The sequence below is a fragment of the Suncus etruscus genome, chromosome 10 (genome assembly GCF_024139225.1).
Source record: "Suncus etruscus isolate mSunEtr1 chromosome 10, mSunEtr1.pri.cur, whole genome shotgun sequence".
NCBI classification, from domain to species: domain Eukaryota; kingdom Metazoa; phylum Chordata; class Mammalia; order Eulipotyphla; family Soricidae; genus Suncus; species Suncus etruscus.
This window is the reverse complement of record NC_064857.1, coordinates 96940873-96968163: the sequence shown is the minus strand read 5'-3', so window position 1 is coordinate 96968163 and position 27291 is coordinate 96940873. Positions and strand designations below refer to the sequence as shown.

The following is a 27291-nucleotide window of genomic DNA, read 5'->3' as shown; positions in this document are numbered from 1 at the left end:
ATCTTCTGTGGTTGGTGATCTTGGTCTTTGCACTGAATCTAGGATGGCACCTAGGATAGCGTCTTTCTTTGTGCTTAAAATATTTAAGCACCAGGATTACTAGCATTATTGTAGTTGGGTTTCAGTCATAAACAGAACACCCACCCCCTTCACCACTGCAAAATCCCCACCAACCATTGCACCCCTCCCTCCTTTCCAACCCCTGCCTGTATTAGAGACAGGCATTCTGTTTCTCTCACTCATTAAGATTGTCATGATAGTTGTTAGTGTAGTTATTTCCCTAACTTTACCCAGCTCTCTTTGTGGTGAGCTTCATGTTGTGAGCTGGTTCTTCCGGCCCTCATCAATATGGTCTCTTGGCATTATTAAATAGTGTCCTTAATTTTTCTTAAAACCCATAGATAAGTAAGATTATTCTGTGTCTATCTCTCTCCCTCTGACTTATTTCACTCAGCAAAGTTTCCATGTCCATCCACGTATAGGAAAATTTCATGACTTCATCTCTCCTGAAAGCTGCATAATATTCCAGTTTCTTTATGACCAATTTCTTTACCCATTCATCTGATTTTACAAATTGTGATAAGTTCTAAACATCTCTCTGACAATATCTCCATTAGCCTTTGAAATTTTAAAATATTTACAATAATATGTTCAGTCACAAAACAGTTTAAACAGATCATTATCTTAAAAACACTTTATGATAAAATTCTACTTTAAAGGTGTGGGCTTTAATTTTAATTTTAATGTAGTAGGCATGCATTTTAACAGAAATGTAATAGTCCAAATTATCTTAAAATGAGGTTAGAAAGATAGCTTAATGGGCTAGAGCACATGATTTGTATGCAGGAAACTCAGGTCTGAGCCCAGATACCACAGGGTCCCGAAAACATGACCCAAAGCCAGAAACAGCCCCAAGCACTATGAGGGAATAATCAGAAACAAAAAGGAAAACAAAAACTTAAAATATTTATACTTTGCAAGGCAGCCATGTAAAATGTTTATAAAAGACAGATAATTATATGGAAAATGTTTACATTACCAATGTAATAAGTTTACTACATAACACAAAAAAATTTAAATTGTAAATAAGGGCTCACATACTTTAAAGGAGTTGGAACATTTATGATGCAAATTTCAAGTCAAATGACATGCATTCAAAATTCAGTAAGAAGCAACTGTTTCCTTACCTCTTGCAAATTATTCTTCTCAACCATTTTCCATCTCAGTCGAGCTTTTAAACTTTTCAGTGTCTTTTTAATGGACAGCAAACAGTCCACATTAGGACTCTGATTTAAACATTCAATAAACTGCTTCTTAAACTAAATGAAAGAAAAGCTTTTAGTTTCAAAACACAGGCAATGAACTTATTGACATTTTTATAATTTCTCTTTTACATTCATCTAGTATTTACTGAGTTCAGGCTAAAATAATCCAATGATTTTCAGCAATTCTACTGATTTCTTAATTACCCATATTCTACCTAGAAGAATTTAAGATCCAGAAGTCAAAATAGTATAAGTAAAAAAATACTACCAGCCATTACAGTGATAAACATATTGTTAGAAAAGGAACAAATTTGAACTTATTTAATTTAAATGAACTTATTGACATTTAAAGAACTTATTGACATTTTTATAATTTCTCTTTTACATTCATCTAGTATTTACTGAGTTCAGGCTAAAATAATCCTATGATTTTCAGCAATTCTACTGATTTCTTAATTACCCATATTCCACCTAGAAGAATATAAGATCCAGAAGTCAAAATAGTAGAAGTAAAAAAATAACTACCAGCCATTACAGTGATAAACATATTGTTAGAAAAGGAACAAATTTGACTTTCTAGTGAAGATGAAATTACCTTTCAAAAAAAAAATGCTTGCTGATACAGGCCAAGTATATGAATATTCATTCTGTGGCAGAAGAATAGCACACCAGATAGGGTATTTCCCTTACACAAGGCCAACCTGGGTTCGATCCCCAGGAAGATGCAAATCAAAACAACTATGAGGTACCACCTCACACCACAGAGATTGGCACACATCACAAAGAATGAGAACAAGCAGTGCTGGCAGGGATGTGGAGAGAAAGGAACTCTTATCTACTGCTGGTGGGAATGCTGTCTAGTTCAACCTTTATGGAAAGCAATATGGAGATTCCTCCAAAAACTGGAAATTGAGCTCCCATACAACCCAGCTATACCACTCCTAGGAATATACCCTAGGAACACAAAAATACTATACAAAAATCCCTTCTTCACACCTATATTCATTGCAACACTATTTACCATAGCAAGACTCTGGAAACAACCAAGATGCCCTTCAACAGACGAATGGCTAAAGAAACTGTGGTACATATACACAATGGAATATTATGCAGCTGTCAGGCAAGATGAAGTCATGAAATTTTCCTATACATGGATGTACATGGAATCTATTATGTTGAGTGAAATAAGTCAGAGAGAGAGAGAGAGTGAGAGAGAGAGAGAGAGAGATGCAAAATGGTCTCACTCATCTATGGGTTTTAAGGAAAATGAAAGACATTCTTGCAATAATTTTCAGAGACAAAAGAGAGGAGGGCTGGAAGTTACAGCCCATTTCATGAACCTCACTACAAAGAGTGATGAGTTTATTTAGAGAAATAACCACATTGTGAACTATCCTAACAATGAGAATGTATGAGGGAAATAGAAAGCCTGTCTAGAGTACAGGTGGAGGCGATATGTGGAAGAGAGATATTAGGGACATTGGTGGTGGAATGTTGCACTGGTAATGGGGGCGTGTAATCTTATATGATTGAAAACCAACCACAATCATGTTTGTAACCAAGGTGTTTAAATAAAATATTATTAAAAAAGAAATATGGAATTATGACCTAAGAGGCAAAAAAAGAAAAAGAAAAAAAGAAAAAAGAAAGCCATATTGTTCTCCAAGCCTGCAGGAGTGATTTCTGATTCCAGAGCCAGTAGTAAACCGTGTGTAGCCCAAATTTTAAAATAGACATATATACATATATATATGAAATATATATAAATATACAGTATATATCCATATAATATATACATATTTAAAATATAAACATATATTCATATATAAATTTTAAATATATACATATATACTCATTCTGTTTGACTTAGTAATTAATCTATATGACTACTTACAAAAATATACAAATAAAATTAAATACAAGAGTTCTATAATGCTTTTTATGATTTGAAAACCTAGAAGTAGGTTTTGTTTTCCAAGTCTGTGTTCTCAATGGAGTGAGAAAAATTGAATAACCACATGTAGGAAATTAAAGATCAATCCATAGCTCACATCTTACTCAAAAGTCAATTGAGGGGCTGGTGAGGTAGCGCTAGAGATAAGGTGTCTGCCTTGCAAGTGCTAGCCAAGGAAGGACCCTGATTCCATCCCCTGGCGTCCCATATGGTCCACCCAAGCCAGGGGCAATTTCTGGGCCCTTAGCCAGGAGTAACCCCTGAGCATCAAATGGGTGTGGCCGAAAAACCAAAAAAAATCAATTCAAAGTGGATTAAAGACCTTAAGATTAGACCCAAATCCATAAAGTTCATTGAAGAAAACATTGGCAGAATACTCCCAAACTTAGACCCCAAAGAAGTCTTCAAGAATAGGATACCAATGGCAAGGCTATAGCATCAAATCTGAATAAATTGGACTATATCAAACTAAAAGGTTTTGGTATGGCAAAAGAAACACAGAGTAAAATTAGAAGACTGCTAACTAAATGGGAGAAAAATTTTGCACTCAAAAATCAGATAAAGATTTGATATCTAAGATATACAAAGTATTTACAAAGGTTAACTACACAAAACCTAAAAACCCCATCAGAAAATGGGGAGAGGACACACCTTATCAAAATTTGTGGGACAAAGTAAAAGCAGTACTAAGAAGAAAATTTATAGCTTGACAAGCACACATCAGGAAGAAAGAAGGGGTCTACATAAATAACTTAATAACATGGATTATAAAATTAGAAAGTGATCAACAAAATGAACCAAAAATAGGTAGGCAGAAGGAAGTAACAAAGCTTAGAGCAGAAATTAATGAAGTGGAAATCCAAAAAAAGTCTGAGAGATCAATGAAAGCAAAAGTTGATTTTTGATAAAATAAATAAGATTGAGACACCATTAGCAACCATACAAAGAAAGGAGAGACAGAGAAACTTAATAAACAAGTTTGAAAATTAAAAATGAACATATCACTACAGATACTACAAACAGCCAAAGGAATATCAGAAACAACTTTGAGAAACGCTATGCCACAAAACAAGAAACTTGAAAGTAATGGATAAATTCTTGGATTCTTAAAATGTTGAACCAGAATGATCTAGCATATCTAAACAGACCCATAACTATTGAGGAAATTAAAATGGTAATCAAAAGTCTGCCCAAAAACAAAAGCCCAGGCCCAGATGGATTCATTAATAAATTCTTTCAAACCTTTCAAGAGAACCTACTACCAATCCTTTCAGGCTGTTCCAAAAACTGAAAAAAACAGAAACATGCCCCCAAATAGTTTTTACAAAGCTAACATCACCCTGATACCAAAAGCAGACAGAGAGGCTGCAAAAAAAGAAAGCTACAGACAATATCGTTAACACAAATACAAATATCTTCAACAAAATCCTAGCAAATAGGATCCAACGCCTCATCAAGAAAAGTCACACACCATGACCAAGTATCATTCCAGAGATGCAAGATTTGGTTAACATATATAAATCAATCAACATAATACACCATATCAAAAGGAAAAATAAAAACCGTAAGATCATATCAATAGATACAGAGAAAACATTTGATAAGGTCCAATGCCCATATATGATAAAAAAAAAAAAAACTCTCAACAACATGGGAATGGAAGGAACTTTTCTCAATATAGTTAAGGCCATCTACTACAAGACCACGGTTAATATTATACTCAGTGGAGACAAACTAAAAGCCTTTCCTCTAAAATCTTGTACAAGACAAGGCTGCTCCATCTCACCATTCCTATTAAACATATTATTCAAAATACTTGCAATAGCAATTAGGGAAGAAAAAAGATATCATGAGCTTCCACATAGGAAAGGAAGAAGTCAAGTTCTCCCTGTTTGCAGATGACATGATACTACACTTATAAAACCGTACAGACTACTAAAAAGCTCCTCGAAACAATAGATTCATATAACAAAGTGGCAGGCTACAAAATTAATGCACAAAAATCAATGGCCTTCTTATAGACAAATAATGATAAATAGACATTTAAAAAACCAATTTGTTAAACATAAACAAATTAATTTTTTCATTTATATATGTGTATATATACATATACTATATATATACATATATATATGTATATATACATATACTATATATATATATATATATATATATGTTTTTGTTTTCTTCTCTTCCTTAACTTCACCTGTTTTGGTTCTGCTTGGTACAAAAAATTGTAAGAAAAAGTCTTGCCTGGGATATAAGCTCAGGTCAAAACCAGGGAACAGAGATGATAGAGCCTGACACTTTTAACCCCGAATGCACTAGCAATACAATAGAGCACTTTTTCTTTTTGCAAAGGCATACCCAAAAGTGGGAATTTTATGAATAGAAACAAGCTCTTATCTAGTAGGGATAAGAACTCATATATTTTACAACACAAGGGCACCTCCCACCTTGAACATGTGTCATGTGGCCCCAATATAGACTCCATGTGATTAGACAGTGACTGTCCAACCCCAAACTCTAGATCTCAGACACAGAACCAACACAGTTCTCCATAACAGCTCCAGGAACCAAACTCCCTCTGGGACATTATCCTTAATACTGCTCTGACACCAATATGTGCCAGTTTTGATATGACATTTTGACAATGAGGAAATGGCAACAACTTGATCTAAGGGCAGGTAGTCTTATCTCACCACCTAACAATAAGATAAAGTCAGAAGATACGTCATCCTTTGATCTATAGCCAAGATCGCTAACTACAGAAGATTGACTGTGACAACAACCATGACTGGGCAAAACTTATCCTGGGAACAATAAAAAAGACCCTAGTTTAGGCTTCGGCCTATGATCTATACAAAAATCAAAATCTTTAATTCCAGAGGTCTGACTGAGAGAACTGCAACTGAGCAGAAACATAATGAAATACTCTATCCTAGGTTTCATCGTAGGATCGGTGCAAAAACCAAGACCACCAACTAAAGAAGACTGATTAAAACAACAGTGATGGAACAGAACTTCTAGAACCGTAAAGAAAGACTTCATCCTAGGCTCTATCCTATGATATCCTGTGCAAATATGATATCCTGTGCAAATACCAAGATCTCTAGTTAGAGGCCTGATTTTATCATCCAAGACTAAGGGATCCACCACAAAAGAACCTAGGGGAGAGTAAAAGCATGTACGGAGATTGTAGTTATTCTCATGACCGTATACTTCAAGGGTGGAGAAACCCTGTATCCCTTAGGCAAAGGGAATTCCCTTTCTAATCTCCCCAATATTTCTCTGCCTATGCAACAATAAGAGAAGCACAAATTAACATTTTTTGTTATTGTTTGTTTTTAATTTTTTTTTTGCTTTTATAGTTTGGTGGTTGTTGTGGTGGTGGTTATTGTTTGGTTGTTGTCTTTATTGCTGTGGTGCTTTTTGTGTTTTTGTTTGTTTTGTATTGTTATATTTTTCATCATTTTTTCACTTTCTTCTCTAAAATTGATATATATAGTCACTAGCAGAACTCCTCCCGTTTTTTGATTGTTTGATCTTTGCCCTTTTTTTTTCTTTCCTTCAAACAGAACCACATCACTTGAACCATCTCGTTCTGCCTTATAAATTCAGGGAGAAAAAAATGGAGAGTACCAAGACCAAACAGTCATATGAATATTGAGTAGAAATAAAAAATGATCAGTCTTAAAACACCAAAACCAAAGTGAATGACAACAGACTCTATACTCAATGTACAACAAGTTAGACACAAAGGGGACTACTTATACTAGCAGTCTAGGGGGCAAAGCAGGGGGATATGGGATGCATGCTGGGAACAGGGGTGGAGCGAGGACAACATTGGTGGTGGGTATAGAAAAACACATATTAAATATTGAGTCCTGGATGGAGGTGGATGATAGTGAGATGGATGGAGGGTGAGTTCTTTCTCTGCCGACCCTGACCAGGCACCTGCAACTCCCTCCAGCCAGCAGGTCTGAGGGTTCAGGATAGCCACGAGGGAAAGACTCAAAGCAATCAGATTTCAGGAGACATCAACTTTATTAATGCCCTGGCATCTGTGGCCTATAATCTTAAACCTATTTAAGCATGCACTCTTTAATTGCCCTGTCATCTCAACCTCTTTCTGCCATGTCTCCTCCTGCTCCTTCTTGCATCTCCCATAGAATCCCTTTAAATCCCCTTTATAACCTACCCCTGAGGCAATCCTTTTGTTACCTACCAAAGAACCCTCCCAGAAATGGACTAGTCTTAAAAACTCAATCCAAAACAAATCCTTTTGCTGCCTACAAGAAACACACCTGAATAGTCAAAACAAACAGACTCAAAATAAAAGGCTGGAGGAAAATCATCAAGCAAACAATACACATAAAAAAGCTGGAGTAACCATACTAATATCAGATGATCAAACTTTATACTCAGGAAAGTTGTAAGGAACAGAGATGGACATTTTGTATTAATCAAGGGATATGGACAGCAGGAAGAAATAACTCTCCTAAACATATGCACCAAATGAGGGGCGAGCAAAATATTTCATACAATCGTTGACAAACTTGAAAAAGAATATCAATAACAACACAATAATTGTGGGAGACCTCAATACGGCCCTTTCAACACTTGATAGGTCAACCAGACTGAAACCCAGCAAAAATATACTAGACCTGAAAACAGAAATGGAAGAAAGAGGCCTAGTAGATATATATAGGACACTCCACCCACAGAAACCTAGATACACATTCTTCTCCAATGTACATGGGTCATTCTCCAGGATAGACTACCTGCAGACACATAAAACATACCTCCATAATATCAAGAGGATAGAAATTTTGCAGGCAACCTTCGCTGACTCTGAAATTAGATGTGAACAACAAAGGGACACAGAAGAAAAACTTTAACACCTGGAAATTAAACAGCCTAATATTGAACAACCAGTGGGCCCAAGATGAAATCAAAGAGGAAATCAAAACTTTCCTGGAAACAAATGACAATAAAGACACAAAGTATCAGAACCTATAGGCAGAGCAAAAGCAGTCTTGAGGAGAAAATTTATAGCTTTGCAAACACACATTAGGAAGGAAGAGGGGGCATACCTAAATAGCTTAATGACACAGCTCATAGAATTAGAAAGTGTACAATGAAAGGAACCAAAAGTAGGGAGACAGAAATAACAAAGCTGACATAGAAAACAATGAAGTAGAAATCCAAAAAACAATCCAAAATATCAACGAAAGCAGAAGTTAGTTCTTCGAAAAAATATACAAGATTGATAGACCATTGACAAAACTCACAAAAAAAGAGAGAAACTTGATAACTCGTATTAGAAATGAAAAGGGGTGCCACTGAACTTCGCTGGATCTCAGATGCCAGCACCCTTCTGCCTCTCTACTCTGCTGTCCTGCATTTTTGGCCTGATTTCATCCTGGGTGCGGCTCATCTGCCAGCCTGCCTTCCTGTGAGCCTTCCGTGCCAGCACCCTTCTGCCTCTCTACTCTGCTGTCCTGCATTTTTGGCCTGATTTCATCCTGGGTGCGGCTCATCTGCCAGCCTGCCTTCCTGTGAGCCTTCCATGGAGGTGAGTCGACACGCCCAGAAAGGGAGAAGCCAGAGGAGCACAGTTGCTCCGCTCCCCTTCGCGACGGTGAACATCATTTAGCCGATGAATACAATCACAACACGTAGAAAAACACGCAGTACTAGTGTGACAATGGGGAAACAACACGGGCCAGTGCCAGACATAGAGAATGAAGATGGCAACTCTGATGACTTGAACATGACCAACCACCTAGTCAGTCTCTCAGATAAGGAGTTTAGAGTTGCAATATGGAACATGTTCAAAGAACTCAAACAAAGTATAGAAGAGAAAACTAAAAAGAATCAGGAGAATATGAAGATAGAAATGAGAAAACTCCAAACAGAAATTTCAGATCAAATAACAGGTCTGAAAAACTCAGTAGATGAATTGAAGAAAAACATGGTTGAGATTTCCCACAGGTTAACAGCAGCTGAGGATAGAATCAGTACACTGGAAGATGAGATACATAACAATTACATACAGCAGAAGAAATTGGAAAAAAGCCTCAAAGCAAATGATCAAACAATGGAAAAATTACTCAAAGAATGGGAACAGATGAAAATAGAAGTCTATGATAAGCTCAACAGAAACAACTTAAGAATCCTTGGAGTCCCAGAGACTCAGGAAGAAAATCTCCAGGAAGAATCAACAGTCAAGAACATCATTAAAGAGAAACTACCAGAGATAATGAATACATGTGATCAAATCCTGCATGCCCGAAGAGTGCCAACTAAAAGAGACCCCAGAAAAAACACCCCAAGACACATCCTAGTCACAATGACGAATCCCATAAATAGAGACAGAATTCTGAAAGCAGCAAGATCGAAAAGAGAAATTACATTCAAGGGAACATCCTTGAGATTTACTGCAGACCTGTCACCAGAAACACTCAAGACCAGAAGGCAGTGGTGGGACATAGTGACAAAACTCAATGAAATAAATGCTTTGCCTAGAATACGGCACAGGCACACAGCAAAACTCACTTTCAGGTTTGAAGGAAGAATACATGGTTTCACAGACAAACAAAAGCTCAGAAAATTTACAGACTCAAAACCAGTCTTAAGAGAAAAACTGAATGGGAGAAACTATTCACCCAATACCCATCAGATAAGGGGCTAATCTCCAAAATATACAAGGCACTGACAGAACTCTACAAGAAAAAAACATCTAACCCCATCAAAAAATGGGGAGAAGAAATGAACAGACACTTTGACAAAGAAGAAATACACATGGCCAAAAGACACATGAAAAAATGTTCCACATCACTAATCATCAGGGAGATGCAAATCAAAACAACGATGAGATACCACCTCACACCCCAGAGAATGGCACACATCACAAAGAATGAGAATAAACAGTGTTGGCGGGGATGTGGAGAGAAAGGAACTCTTATCCACTGCTGGTGGGAATGCCGTCTAGTTCAACCTTTATGGAAAGCGATATGGAGATTCCTCCAAAAACTGGAAATCGAGCTCCCATACGATCCAGCTATACCACTCCTAGGAATATACCCTAGGAACACAAAAATACAATACAAAAACCCCTTCCTTACACCTATATTCATTGCAGCTCTATTTACCATAGCAAGACTCTGGAAACAACCAAGATGCCCTTCAACAGACGAATGGCTAAAGAAACTGTGGTACATATACACAATGGAATATTATGCAGCTGTCAGGAGAGATGAAGTCATGAAATTTTCCTATACATGGATGTACATGGAATCTATTATGCTGAGTGAAATAAGTCAGAGAGAGAGAGAAAAACGCAGAATGGTCTCACTCATCTATGGGTTTTAAGAAAAATGAAAGACACCCTTGTAATAATAATTTTCAGACACAAAAGAGAAAAGAGTTGGAAGTTCCAGCTCACCTCAGGAAGCTCACCACAAAGAGTGATGAGTTTAGTTAGAGAAATAACTACATTTTGAACTGTCCTAATATTGAGAATGTACGAGGGAAATGTAGAGCCTGTTTAGGGTACAGGCAGGGGTTGGGTGGGGAGGAGGGAGATTTGGGACTTGGGTGATGGGAATGTTGCACTGGTGATGGGTGGTGTTCCTTTTATGACTGAAACCCAAACACAATCATGTATGTAATCAAGGTGTTTAAAAAAAAAGAATACTGCACCCAGCAAAACTCACTTTCAGGTTTGAAGGAACAATACATAGTTTCACAGACAAACAACAGCTCAAAAACTTCACAGACTCAAAACCATTCTTAAAAGAAAAACTGAACGGCATACTTTAAGACAAGGCTTACCAACAGACACACCAAACTTTAATATAAAGATGGCACTAACTCCCAGGACAATTCTTTCTCTCAATGTCAATGGACTAAATGCACCAGTTAAGAGACACAGAGTGGCTAAATGGATCAAAAAACTCAATCCAACCTTCTGCTGCCTACAAGAAACACACCTGAATAGTCAGAACAAACATAGACTCAAAATAAAAGGCTGGAGGAAAATCATCCAAGCAAACAACACCCAAAAAAAAGCAGGAGTGGCCATACTAATATCAGATGATGCAAACTTTATACTTAGGAAAGTTGTAAGGAACAAAGATGGACATTTTGTATTAATCAAGGGATATGTACAGCAGGAAGAAATCACCCTCCTAAACATATATGCACTGAATGAGGGGCCAGCAAAATATTTAATAGAACTGTTGACAAATCTGAAAAATAATATCAATAACAACACAATAATTGTGGGAGACCTCAACACGGCATTGTCAACACTAGACAGGTCAACCAGACTGAAACCCAACAAGAATATACTAGACCTGAGGAGAGAAATGGAAGAAAGAGGCCTAGTAGATATATACAGGACAGTCCACCCCCAGAAGCCTGAATACACATTTTTCTCTAATGTACATGGGACATTCTCTAGGATAGACTACATGTTAGCACACAAAACATACCTCCATAATATCAAGAGGATAGAAATTTTGCAGGCTGCCTTTGCTGACCACAAAGCCCTGAAATTATATATAAACTACAAAGGGACACAGAAGAAAAATTTTAACACCTGGAAGTTAAATAGCCTCATACTGAATAATCAGTGGGTCCGAGATGAAATCAAAGAGGAAATCAAAACCTTCCTGAAAACAAATGACAATGGAGACACAAATTATCAGAACCTATGGGACACAGCAAAAGCAGTACTGAGAGGAAAATTTATAGCTTTGCAAGCACACATCAGGAAAGAAGAAGGGGCATACCTGAATAGCTTAATGACGCAGCTCATAGAATTAGAAAGTGCTCAACAAAAGGATCCAAAAATAGGGAGGCAGAAGGAAATAACAAAGTTGAGAGCAGAAATCAATGAAGTGGAAACCAGAAAAACCATCCAAAAGATCAACGAAAGCAGAAGTTGGTTCTTTGAAAAAATAAACAAGATTGATAGACCACTGGCAAAACTAACAAAGAAAGAAAGAGAGAGAAACTTGATAACTCGTATTAGGAATGAAAAAGGAGAGATCACTACTGATATGGTAGAGATTCAAAGGGTAATCAGAAACTACTTTGAGAAACTCTATGCCACTAAAAATGAAAATCTGGAAGAAATGGATAAATTTTTGGAATCTTATAATCTTCCACGATTGAATGAAGAGGATGTAGCATATCTAAACACACCCATTACTATTGAGGAAATTAAGAAAGTAATCAAATGTCTGCCCAAAAACAAAAGCCCAGGCCCAGATAGATTTACTAATGAATTCTTTCAAACCTTTCAAGAGGAACTACTACCAATCCTGGCAAGACTCTTTCATGAAATTGAAAAAACAGGAAAACTTCCAAATAGCTTTTATGAAGCCAACATTACCTTGATACCTAAACCAGACAGAGATGCTACGAAAAAAGAAAATTACAGAACAATATCGCTGATGAATGCAGATGCAAAGATCTTCAACAAAATCCTGGCAAATAGGATTCAATGCCTCATTAAGAAGATCATCCACTACGATCAAGTAGGTTTCATTCCAGGAATGCAAGGCTGGTTTAACATCCGTAAATCTATCAACATAATACACAACATCAACAGCAAGAAAAATAAAAATCACAAGATCATATCAATCGACGCAGAGAAAGCATTTGACAAGGTCCAACACCCATTCTTGATCAAAACAATCTCAGCAAGATGGGAATGGAAGGAACCTTTCTCAATATAGTTGAGGCCATCTACCACAAGCCAGAGGCAAATATTGTCCTCAATGGAGAAAAACTGAAAGCCGTTCCTCTAAATTCTGGCACAAGACAAGGCTGTCCTCTCTCACCACTCCTATTCAACATAGCACTGGAAGTACTCGCTATAGCGATTAGGCAAGAAAAGGATATCAAGGGAATCCAGATAGGAAAGGAAGAAGTCAAGCTCTCATTGTTTGCAGATGACATGATACTCTACTTAGAAAACCCCAAAGACTCTACCAAAAAGCTTCTAGAAACAATAGACTCATATAGCAAGGTGGCAGGCTACAAAATTAACACACAAAAATCAATGGCCTTTCTATACACCAATAGTAATAAGGATGAAATGGACATTAAGAAAACAACCCCATTCACAATAGTGCCACACAAACTCAAATATCTTGGAATCAACTTGACTAAAAATGTGAAGGACCTATACAAAGAAAACTATAAAACTCTGCTCCAAGAAATAAGAGAGGACACGCGGAAATGGAAGCACATACCCTGCTCATGGATTGGCAGGATTAACATCATTAAAATGGCAATACTCCCCAAAGCACTGTACAGATTTAATGCGATCCCCCTAAAGATACCCATGACATTCTTCAAAGAAGTGGACCAGGCACTTTTGAAATTTATTTGGAACAATAAACACCCTCGAATAGCTAAAGCAATCATTGGGAAAAAGAATATGGGAGGAATTACTTTCCCCAACTTTAAACTTTACTACAAAGCAATAGTTATCAAAACAGCATGGTATTGGAATAAGGACAGGCCCTCAGATCAGTGGAATGAGCTTGAATACTCAGAGAATGTTCCCCAGACATACAATCACCTAATTTTTGATAAAGGAGCAAAAAATCCTAAATGGAACAAAGAAAGCCTCTTCAACAAGTGGTGTTGGCACAACTGGGTAGCCACTTGCAAAAAATTGAACTTAGACCCCCAGCTAACATCATGTACGAAGGTAAAATCCAAATGGATTAAAGACCTCGATATCAGACCCAAAACCATAAGATATATAGAACAATACGTAGGTAAAACACTCCAGGACATTGAGGCTAAAGGCATCTTCAAGGAAGAAACTGCACTCTCCAAGCAAGTGAAAGCAGAAATTAACAGATGGGAATATATTAAGCTGAGAAGCTTCTGCACCTCAAAGGAAATAGTGCCCAAGATACAAGAGCCACCCACTGAGTGGGAGAAACTATTCACCCAATACCCATCAGATAAGGGGCTAATCTCCAAAATATACAAGGCACTGACAGAACTTTACAAGAAAAAAACATCTAACCCCATCAAAAAATGGGGAGAAGAAATGAACAGACACTTTGACAAAGAAGAAATACACATGGCCAAAAGACACATGAAAAAGTGCTCCACATCACTAATCATCAGGGAGATGCAAATCAAAACAATGATGAGATACCACCTCACACCACAGAGAATGGCACACATCACAAAGAATGAGAATAAACAGTGTTGGCGGGGATGTGGGGAGAAAGGAACTCTTATCCACTGCTGGTGGGAATGCCGTCTAGTTCAACCTTTATGGAAAGCGATATGGAGATTCCTCCAAAAACTGGAAATCGAGCTCCCATACGATCCAGCTATACCACTCCTAGGAATATACCCTAGGAACACAAAAATACAATACAAAAACCCCTTCCTTACACCTATATTCATTGCAGCACTATTTACCATAGCAAGACTCTGGAAACAACCAAGATGCCCTTCAACAGACGAATAGCTAAAGAAACTGTGGTACATATACACAATGGAATATTATGCAGCTGTGAGGAGAGATGAAGTCATGAAATTTTCCTATACATGGATGTAAACGGAATCTATTATGCTGAGTGAAATAAGTCAGAGAGAGAGAGAAAAACGCAGAATGGTCTCACTCATTTATGGGTTTTAAGAAAAATGAAAGACATTCTTGCAATAATAACTTTCAGACACAAAAGAGAAAAGAGCTGGAAGTTCCAGCTCACCTCAGGAAGCTCATCACAAAGAGTGATGAGTTTAGTTGGATAAATAACTACATTTTGAACTGTCCTAATAATGAGAATGTATGAGGGAAATTGAGAACCTGTTTAGAGTACAGGCGGGGGTCGGGTGGGGAGGAGGGAGACTTGGGACATTGGTGATGGGAATGTTGCACTGGTGATGGGTGGTGTAAAAAAAATGCTCTATTTTACTTCACATTAGGGAAATGCAAATCAAAAAAATGAGATATCAACTTACAATAGTAACATGGGCATAACATCATAAAAAAAAAAGAAATGAAAAGGGGGACATCATTACTGATATTGAAAAGATTTAAAGGGCAATCAGAAACGACTTTGAGAAACTCTATGCCACCAAACATTAGAACCTGGAAGAAATGGATAAATTCTTGGACTCTTATAACCTTCCACGATTGAATAAAGAGAATGTAGCATATCTAAACAACCCCATCACTATTGATTAAATTAAAATGGTAATCAAATGTCTGCCCAAAAACAAAAGCCCAGGCCCAGATGGATTCACTAATGAAATTTTCAAATCTTTCAAGAAAAACTACTACCAATCCTGGAAAGACTATTTCATGAACTAGAAAAAACAGGAACACTTCCAAATAGCTTTTATGAAGCCAACATCACCTTGATACCTAAACCAGAAAGATGTGCTACCAAAAAAGAAAATTACATACCAATATTCCTGCTGAACACAGATACAAAGATCCTCAACAAAATCCTGGCAAGTAGGATCCAATGACTCATTAAGAAGATCATTCACTACGATCAAATAGGTTTTATCCCAGGAAAGCAAGGATGGCTTAACATCGTAAATCTATCAACATAGTACACAACATCAACAAGATAAATAAAAATCACATGATCATATCAATAGATGCAGAGAAAGCATTTGATAAGGTCCAAAACCCATTCATGATAAAAAAAAAAACTCTCAGCAAGGTGGAAATAAAAGGAACCTTTTTCAATATAGTCAATGCCAACTACCACAGCCAATGTAAAATATTATCCTCAATGGGGAAGAACTAAAAGCCTGACCTCTAAATACTGGCATAAGACAAAGCTGTCCTCTCTCACCACTCCTATTCAACATAGCACTTAGTAATTGGTATATCAATTAAGCAAGAAAAAGATATCAAGAGAATCCAGATAGGAAAGGAAGAAGTCAAGATCTCACTGTTTGCAGATGACATGATACTCTACTTAGAAAACCCTAAAGACTCTACCAAAAAAGTTCTAGAAACAGTAGACTCAGATAACAATGTGGCAGGCTACAAAATTAACACACAAAAATCAATGTCCTTTTTATACACCAATAATAATAGAGAAGAAATGAACATTAAGGAAAGAACCCCATTCACATTAATGCCACACAAACTCAAATATCTTTGAGTCAACTTGACTAAAGATGTGAAGGACCTATACAAAGAAAACTATAAAACTCTGCTCCAAGAAATAAGAGGGGACACATGGAAATGTTAACACATACCCTGCTCATGGATTGGCAGGATTAACATCATTAAAATGGCAATACTCCCCAAAGCATTGTGCAGATTTAATGCAATCCCTCTAGATACCCATGACTTTCTTCAAAGAAGTGGATCAAACACTGCTGAAATTCATTTGGAACAATAAACACTCTCAAAAGCTTCTTCAACAAGTGCTGTTGGCACAACTGGTTAGCCACTTGCAAAAAAGTGAACTCAGACCCCCAGCTAACATCATGTACGAATGTAAAATCCAAATGGATTAAAGACCTTGATATCAGACCTGATACCATAAAGTATATAGAACAACATGTAGGTAAAACACTCCATGACATTGAGACTAAAGGCATCTTCAAGGAGGAAACTGCACTGTACAAACAAGTGAAAGCAGAGATTAACAGAAGGGAATATATTAAGCTGAGAAGCTTCTACACCTCAAAGGAAATAGTGCCCAGGATACAAGAGCCACCCACTGAGTGGGAGAAACTATTCACCCAATACCCATCAGATAAGGGGCTAATATCCATAATATACAAGACACTGACAGAACTTTAAAAGAAAAAAAGATCTAATCCCATCAAGAAATGGGGAGAAGAAATGGACAATTTGATAAAGAAGAAATACAAATGGCCAAAAGGCACATGGAAAAATGGTCCACATCACTAATCATCAGGGAGATGCAAATCAAAACAATGATGAGATACCACCTCACACCACAGAGAGTAAGAACAAGCAGTGTTGGCGGGATGTGGAGAGATAGGAACTCTCATCCACTGCTGGTAGGAATGCCGTCTAGTTCAACCTTTATGAAAAGCAATATGGAGATTCCTCCAAAAACTGGAAATTGAGCTCCCTTATGATCCAGCTATACCACTCCTAGGAATATACCCTAGGAACAGAAAAATACTATACAAAAATCCCTTCCTCATACCTATATTCATTGCAGCACTATTTACCATAGCAAGACTCTGGAAACAACCAAGATGCCCTTCAACAGAAGAATGACTAAAAAAAATTGTGGTAGATATACATAATGGAATATTATGCAGCTGTCGGGCAAGATGAAGTCATGAAATTTCCTATACATGAATGTACATGGAATTTATTATGCTGAGTGAAATAAGTCAGAGAGAAAGACAGAATGGTCTCACTCATCTATGGGTTTTAAGAAAAATGAAAGACAGTCTTGCAATAACTTTCAGAGATAAAAGAGAGGAGGGCTGGAAGTTTAAGCTCACCTCATGAAGCTCACCACAAAGAGTGATGAGTTTAAAAAGAGAAATAACTACATTGAGAACTATCCTAACAATGAGAATGTATGAGGGAAATAGAAAGCCTGTCTAGAGTACAGGCAGTGGTGAGGTGAGGAGGAGGGAGATTTGGGACATTGTTGATGGGAATGTTGCACTGGTGATGGGGGTGTTCTTTACATGACTGAAACCCAACCACAATCATTCTTGTTGTTGGAAGCTATAAGACTTAGAGAGCAAAATAGAGTCTCTGATGCCTGAGAAGTCACAGGCCTGTGTACGTGACAGGCTGCTGGTGGCGCTTCCCCCATGAACCTAAAAGAAGAGCTGACCATAAAGAGAGCCATTACCAGAGGTCAATGGTTAAGCAAGAACAAACATGCTATGTAAAGGCTACAAGTTAAGATTAGATCTGTAGCACTGTTAACAGAACAGAGCACCCCAGGACCACTTATAGTAAATGTATAACTCGCTAAAAAAAAAAACCTGACATATTTGATGTATGGGAATGTTACGGTGGAAAAGTACTGAACCACCCCTTCCCCTCTTTTGTCTGAAAACGTGCCCATACTATAAAGTTAGCCCCCTTTCAATTAACTTTGGCTCTTGATCAGAGATTTTTTACTTGAGCTCATTTCTTTTCCAGCCTCTTTCTTCTCTTCTAGGCCGGATCCTCTTCATGACTTACGAATAACTTCGTGACTCCCCAAGTCTCCTGCGGGCAGGAGTCCCAGGGGGTCGCAGCTTGTAATCAAGGTGTCTAAATAAAATATTAAAAAAATAAAAAAATATAAAAAAATAAATGGGCTGTCTTGCCATTAGGTAAGATTACACAGGATGATGGGGATGAGGTGACAGTGAGAATGCCCCTGATTCAATGTCACTATATACTTAAAATATTACTGTGAAATATTTGTAATGTTATCCAATTAGGTCAAAATAAAAATCATTTTTAAAAATCCCATTCAAAATAACACCACAGAAATTCAACTTAACTAAAGTTAACTAAAAAAGGACCTATATATACATAGAAAACTATGAAACATTGCTTCAAGAAATAAAAGAGGACACAAGGAAATAATGACATATACCCTGCTCATGGATTGGGAGAATTAATATCACTAAAATGACAATACTTCCCCCATAGCATTGTAATGATTCAATGCAATCCCTCTAAGCCTTAGAGTCTAAGGATACCCATGACATTCTTCAAAGAAGTGTATCAAACACTCCTGAAATTCAACTCGAACAATAAACACCCAAGAATAGCTAAAGCAACCCTGAGAAAAAAGAAGATGGGGTAATCACTTTCCTCAACTTTAAATTGTACTACAAAGCAATCATTAAAGCATCATGGTAGTGGAATAAAGACCAAACCTCAGACAAATGGAATAGAATTGAATATTCAAAGAAAGACCCTCAGACATACAATCAATTAATCTTTGATCTTTGATAAAGGGGCAAAAAATGCAAAATAGAGCAAGGAAAGCTTCTTCAAAAAGTGGTGTTGGGCAAAACCTTGGTTATGTATATATATATATATATCTTACCTTCATTTATTATTGTTATTATTATTTTTATTTACCTAGCTATTTTGGTCGATTCCTCAGTTTGGATGTGATTATTGAAATTGTTGGCCCCAATTATTCTTTTTTTTTTCTTTCTTTTCTTTCTCTTCCTTTCTTTTCTTTCGTTATGTGCTACGCCATGTTTCTTATTTCAAGACCACGGCGTGTTTTTTGTTTGTTTGTGTTTGTTTTTAGTTTGTTTTGGTTTATTTTTTATCTGTTTTTTTGTGGTGCTTATCGTTATAGCTGGAGTCCTCACTGGATATTTGACACTTCTTTTGGTACTGGTGGAGTGTTTCAACTTCTTTTTCTCCTTCATTTCCCAAATCGATGATGAGAACCTCTAGAAGGATTCTGCCCATTTTCGGGGTATTAAACTCTTACCCCGGTTTATTTATTTTCTCTTTTTCAGGCAAAACCACGCAACTTGAACTAGCTACCCCTGCCCCTACTTAGAGGGGGAAATAAGGGAGGCATCAAGACCAAACTGATGCAAGACTACTAAGTAGTTGGTTAGAGACAGAGGGGACCACATATTCTAGCCGCCCTGGGGGTGAGGGAAGAGGAAATGGGAGGTAAGACAGAAACGGGGGAGTAGGGAGGACAATTTGGGGATGGGAATCCCCCCTGATTTTATGTAAATATGTACCTAAAATATTATTGTCAACAATATGTAAGCCACTATGATCAAAATAAAAATTATATTAAAAAAAAAAAAAAAAGTGGTGTTGGGACAACTGGTCAGCCACATGCCAAAAAGCAAATTTGAACCTCTATCTAACAATATGCATAAAGGTCAAATTAAAATGGAGTAAAGACAGACCTTGATATCAAACCTGAAACCATAAGGCATATAGAAGAAAATGTAGGCAAAACATTCTAGGACACTGAATTAAAAGCATCTTCAAGGAGGAAACAGCACTGTCCAAACAAGTGGAAGCAGAGATAAACAAATAATGTCCTATCTACACTAGGGTTGATGTTTTGGTCATGCAAAAGTACAGTATATAGCACTGGTTTTCAACTAGTTTGCATGTATAAAAGGTGGAAATCCACTGTCTAGAAAAACTGTCATCACAGGATAAACTATTTCTAAAACACTGTCAGGTTACAAAGGAAATCATCTATTTGCACTAGCTCTTCAGAAAAATATATAAATAAAATAGGAAAAAAACTTATAAAAGAATGTTTGTTGAGTAGAAGTAAAAAATGATCAGTCCCAGACACCAAACCAAAAGTCATCAACAACAGAATCAAGATACCCAATCTACCTCAAGTTATATAAAAGGAACTGGTTATACTAGCTGTCCAGGGTGCAAGGAGGGAGGTATGGTATGCATGGTGGGAACAGGGGTGGATGAGGACAATACTGGTAGTAGGCATGGCCCTAATTCACTGTCATACTGTACCTTAAATATAACTAAGAATGACTTGGAATTCACATTAGTCACAATAAAAAAAAGAAATTAAAAATTAATGCCAATTAATTAGTTAATGCTGTTTTAGTTTTTTAATTCAGTATTTGTATCTTCCTAAAGTAAATTAAATCATTGATTAGTAGTTCCACTAAAAAAAAATAATAATAGTTGTTAATAAATACATACCTCCTCAACAGGGGAAAGAAAATAAGGGAAATTGTGTTTTGAAAACCAGGAAAATCAAAGATTTAATACAATAAAAACTCAAATATTCGTATCAATAAAAATGGCCATTTACAATAGAGTATATTTCATTTACAATCTAATAATAAATATAGAAATTTTCAATTGCCTATTCATTAGAAATTAAAGTACTTGAGAAAAGTTCAAGTCTTAAGAAATTAAATAATCAAAATATAAGAACAATAAAAAAATGCATAATCAAACCTCAATACTGTCCTTATACTTGGAATGTACAGCAGCAATTCGCCTTTCCTCTGAATGGATCATTTCTAATACTTGACTATATGTATTTAAAATGATTTCGTTGTCTCTATCACCTTGCTCCTAAAAGAAATAAAATACATTGGAATTATATAAAAAGGATAAGCCAAAGTAGTATGAACCTTCAATAACAATAAACTTCAACTTTATACCTTTATAAAATATTTTACCTGCAAACAAACTAAATGAGGCCATTAATTTTACATATACTAACACCTAGGATGTAAAACAAGAAATCATAAAATATATTGAAGAAAACACAAGTATTTTGCTCTTTGACAGTGACCTAAGAGATGTGCTTGGCAATGCAATTCCAAGGATACACAGTTCAAAAGTAAAAACAAGGGCTAGCACCACTCAGACTGATACAATATCCTGTAATTCCATCCATGATATGGAAAATTGCATGGTTTCATCTTTTCTTATACCTAAGAAGTATTCACTGGTGTATGTATCATTTCTTTATTGAGTTATCTTTTCTTGGAATCTTGGGTTGCTACCAGGAGATGGACAGAAGAAGAACGACACCTCTCAGATTAGTGAGAGTCCAATGAGTAAGTTTTGTCTTGACTGAGCAACACTACATTTCCAGGCATGGAGCCCTGAGTCCCTGGGCCTTCACTGCCAAGTTAATTATCAAGTATCACCAGGAAGGGCCTCAAGAGCCCTCTTCCTCACCAGATAAATATTCATTTCCATTTTTTGTTTGTTTACTTTTAGGCCATACCTAGCAATACTCAGGGGTTGCTCCTTGTTCTGCATTCGGGGATTACTCCTGAAGGGCTCAGGGAATCCATATAAGATACCAGGGATCAAACCCAGCTGGGACAACATAACGCAAAAACTGTAATATTGCCCAGGCATCAAAATTTTTTTAAACATAAATCCTTTCCTAGACAGAAGAGATTAATATCAAAGATGTTTATGCAGAAAAGTTTATTCTATTATGCTATTATTATTAAAGTTGAAATAGAACATTAAAGGAAACTACGGATATGTAATATTAAATAGAAGTATATTATATACACAATATAGTATCATGATTTAAATTTGTTAAACCCTTATTTATTTCTAGGTGAAGGGGTATATATAACATTTTTGCTGTGTAACTGAAAACTCATAGGATGAATTTCTCCAAATATAAATGTTTGTCTTTTCATGTTTTTCATGTTTGTCTTTGATGTGGCTGACCTGGGACAGACTCGGGTTCAATTTCCAGCAACGCGTTCAGTCTCCTGAGCCTGCCAGGAGCTATTTCTTTCTTTTTTTTTCCTGTGGTTTTTGGGTCACACCCGGCAGTGCTCAGGGGTTACTCCTGGCACCATGCTCAGGAATTGCACCTGGCAGGCACAGGGGACCATATGGGACGCCGGGATTCGAACCAATGACTGTCTGCATGAAAGACAAACACCTTACCTCCATGCTATCTCTCTGGCCCCCCAGGAGCTATTTCTTAGCACAGAGTCAGGAGTAATCCCTGAGCACCATTGGGTATTGCCCAAAAACAAATAAGTAAATAAATAAAAAAAATGTTTACCCTTGGGGGAGAAAATATCACTTTATTTTCCAAATTCATGGATCAATATAACTACTTCTAAAATTGAGTCTGAAAACATAACTTGAATATGGACAATGACAATAGGAAAATTTAAATGTTAATACATACTAATATGTATTAATAAATGTACCAATATGGCTAAAATAATAGAAGTAAAAAGAAACAAGTTAAATAAACCTTAACCAAAGTTCCATGTTGCTAAACAGCTAATAATGGGATAGTCCTAATGAACAATATTCATATTACAAAAGAAACCAAAAATACTGCTGATTTTATGTTGTTTTCACAACTTCCTAAGTCTTAGTTCCTGGATAGACTAAGTTTAAGAATCAGATTATAGGGCCGGAGCGATAACACAGTAGTAGGCCATTTGCCAAGCAGGCAGGACATTCCAAAGTTGGATCCTCAGCATCCTATATGGTCCCCAAATCATGCCAGAGCAATTTCTGACTGCAAACCTGAAGTAACCCATGAATGCCACCGGATGTGGCCCAAAAAGCAAAAAACCAAAAAGAAAAATCAAATTATATTATTTTAAAAGTTAAGATTCCAGATTTAAAAAAGCTTTCAAGTAAAAATGTACTATTTAAAGGACGTGCAGTGAAGAATAAAACATTGCCTTTGTTTGGATTATAATATGACAGTTCCTAACCTTTCAAATAATCTTATAAAAGGAAATTAAGTAAGTTTTTATACTCTCTAACTAGTAAAAGAAACCATATTGCTTCAAGAAGCAACAAAGAATATTAACACTCACAGTCAAAGATATCTCCAGTTCTTTGCAGATACTTGATTCAGCTTTCTCTAGGACTTCATCAATATTATTAATTGTTTCCGCAGGATTCAGAGATTCTTCCACAGATAAATCAAAGGCCTCATTTTAAAAGTAAGAACAAATCTCAGTTAATTTAATTAGTATTTACTGTGTCCTTGTGACTGAAATTTTAACCAATAGATTTACTATGTCCTTATATCTGAGATTTTAAGCTGTGCACTGGCCAAAATGGGGAAATAAAGATACATGAGAGGCTGGAGTGAGCATACGGTGTGGAGGGTGTTTGCCATGCACATGGCTAATCTAGGTTCAAGCCCTGGCAGCCCTAGTGGTCCCCTGAGCAATGTCAGCTAGAATTCTTCAGTGCAGAGCCAGTAATAACTTCTGAGTGTTGGCTTTGGTCCAAAAACAAAACAAACAAAAAAAAAAAGAAAACTAATGTTCTAAAGTTGAGAATAGCACCCAAGATTCAAGAAGCCAGAAGTTCATAGAAAAAAAATAAATAAAATAAAAATGAAAAATAAAAACCTTCCTCACCAAGAATATGCTATCCAGCTAGATTAGTATTCAGAGTTGGAGGAACATCTGATACCAGAGCTTCGTGGATGGGTAACAGCTTAGAGAATTCGTACCCTTGAAACTAGTTGCAAGAAATGTTAAAGGAGCTTTTTTCAAAGACGAGACAAACTTCTCAGCACTTTGTCACTGAGCACAGCCATCGTCATGCTACTTATGGCTGACCTTAACTAAATAAAGTCCTAGCTTTATAATGGGTTTTATTTTTCCTAACAATAAATGTTTATATATATAATATTCTGTCTATTCAGTAATTTTAGATATATATGTATTTTATTACAATATGTTTATAATAAGCTCTATACATGAGCACTATAGTATTTCTTAATATAAGGGCAATATTCTCCTTTTAAAATAAAACTTCTATACCTTACATTCTATTCAGATTTTCGCATCAATTTTCCTTAATTCTCCTCTACTTATTTTTACTAAGTCACAAACTTGTAGGATTTATCTATTTCATGCTGACTTTAAAATGTATTAGCATAGAATTATTCATACTGATTTTTAATTTACATACCTATAAAGAGAATGTTTTTGAAAAAAGACGTCAGATTATCATTGATTTCCAATTTATAAAATGATAGAAGTTTAGTGTGTGTGTAGGTTTCACCCATTTCCACAGTAAAAAAAAATTCCTTTTAAATAATCTTCCTTTCATCACCCAGAAACACCATGTGAGGACCTGCCTCATCACTGATCCTCTACAAATCTCTTTGGGAAAACCAATCTGACTAAACTTCAAGTATGCTGATTTTTAGGTTGATATCACCAGCACTTTTTCAAGCAAGTGTGGGCAACCTCCTCTATATCTTCCTCCTTCCTGGAAGCCTGGCAGCTGCAACCATGCCCACAAACAGTCACATACTCAAACTAGGCCAGCTCCATAGACACACTCTTCTCAAATGAAGTAAACCAACCAATAAAAGGCCATGGCTTCACCAGCCCACACAGCAGAAAGCTGGCCATCTCACAGGGGAGGGGAGCCCAGCCCCATGCCAGAGCCACTCATGCTGCCTCCATCACCCTGAATCACTGTTTCCCAGATGGCCCTCTACAATTCCCTTCAGGGACACCAATTTGACCTCACTTCAGGTAAGCTGCTTTGGGGGCTGCTATTACCAGAGCATTTTGGAATGAGTGCAAACATTCCCTTACTCTTCTTCCTTCTTCCAGAAGGCCTGGCAGCTGGGTACCTGCCTCTGAAAGTTGTAGTATCAGGGCCAGAGAGATAGCACAGCTGTAGGGCATTTGGTTTGACTTGTATGTGACTGACCCAGGGGGGACCCGGTTTGATTCCCAGCATACCATACGGGCCCCAGTCAGCCAGGGGTGATTTCTGGGTGCAGAGCCAGGAGTAAACCCTGAGCGCTACTGAAATCAATTAAGTTTAAAAAAATAAAAGTTGTACTATAAGTAATAGTGCCTTGAATCTCTGAACTTATGCTGTCATTTCTATGGGAATATACCAAATTAACAAAAAGGACAGCTAAAAAGATCTTATTAAATCTTCTGCCATTGTATTAATGACTTCATTAGAGATACAATAAGTTTCACAAATGTGATTGTTACTGTACATTTTTCCTTTTTTTTTTGAACTTTCTTCTCATTCTTTTTGGGGTTTTTCTTTTATTTCAATAACTTTGCTTTCACTTATCTAGAAACAAGTGTTTCATGATAACACTGCCAACTATGTGATGTATTTACTTTAATTGTGTGTGGGGGGTCACCCAGCAGCACTCAGAGGTTACTCCTGGCTAGACACTCAGAAATTACTCCTGGCCAGCTCAGGGACCATACGGGATACCAGGGATTGAACCTAAGTCAGCTGTCCCAAGTCAGCTACATGCAAGGCAAAAGCCCTACTGCTGTGCTATCGCTTCAGCCCCTTTAAATTATTTTTTAATCTACCTTACATGAGATATAAAGAAACATAGCAAAGAAACAATAAATGACCAAAGTAATCAAATTTAAATATTTGGCTAGAGAAGAAAAGTCACACAAAAGGTGAGTGCTAGGGCCCTTAGGACACTGGTAGAGGGAAGAAGACAATGATAACTGGCATGATACATTCATAAAAAGCATAATTAACAGTACCATAAAAATCACAGTCCCTCAATAAAATGGTAAAAATATTTTTGGGGCCACACCGGTAACATTCAGAGGTAACTCTTGGCTGTGGGCTCAAAATCACTCCTAGCTTGGGAGACCATCTGGGGCACTGTGGGATCAAACCACAGTCCGTCCTAGGTTAGTGCTGGCAAAGCAGACGCCTTACTGCTCAGCGCCACTGCTCTAGCACCTACAATTTTTAAAAATTAAATTTGATGTCTGGATAAAGAGAGACCTAAAAAGAGAAAAAAAGATTCTACAACTCTCTATTATGGATTGGCACTGAATCAAAAACCAGTGGTTGACAACCACTGCTTTATAACATAGGGTATAGACAGACATACCTTATATCTCTCATCATAAAGTATTTGTTATACTTTAAACTCCAGGGATATTATCTAATATCTACAATTTGATTAAAGTTTCACCTATCTCCTAATTATAAATAGGTAATTTCTTCATTCTCCATGCCAGTTAGAAATATTCACATTATCTTTTTATTCTATATTTTTGCTCATTCTCTGCCCCCATCTCTAGAAATGGAAATTTTCTTTTAGAATAATACCTGGCTTATAATACAACTCTGCTACATAAGAGCTCTTATTACCTTTAAGGCATTCTGGAACCATGTCTTAAGGTGCTGTAGAGAAATATCTGTTTCATTTCTGACATTGGTGAATTCCTGTTTTTTATCACACTTCCAGTCATAAAATTTTGCAAGCATTTCTTCAGAGTATGTCCTTTCTTTGGCCTGTCCATATACTGCTTTTAAAGACACTGACATGTCCTGCATAAATATACTTATGTTTAGTAATAAAGTTTAGTAACTTTGCATTAGATGCAAGCACAGTATTAAGATCAAAGAAATATATGGTAAATTTCTATCTCTGATTTTATAAGTAAAATATTTCATGACTGAACAGACATAAAACTATCAAGAAGGTGATTTATTTGAACTATAGTAGTTACAGTTTATTAAAAAGAATCATAATTTAGTTGATACTTAAAATAGGGTATGAACTGTATAGATCTACTAAT

General features: G+C 36.6%; 1 protein-coding gene across 1 annotated transcript in view; it reads right to left on the bottom strand.

The window, feature by feature from the left end:
* Positions 1 to 27291, bottom strand: part of LOC126020004 (serine/threonine-protein kinase 31-like) — a 136979-nt gene that overhangs the window by 49291 nt on the left and 60397 nt on the right. Inside the window, exons 11-14 of the mRNA XM_049781440.1 lie at positions 26861 to 27040; positions 23548 to 23664; positions 21176 to 21295; positions 1188 to 1319 (exon numbers count right to left, since the gene is read on the bottom strand). Coding sequence (XP_049637397.1) covers positions 1188 to 1319; positions 21176 to 21295; positions 23548 to 23664; positions 26861 to 27040 — 549 coding nt within the window. The remainder of the gene's footprint in view (positions 1 to 1187; positions 1320 to 21175; positions 21296 to 23547; positions 23665 to 26860; positions 27041 to 27291) is intronic.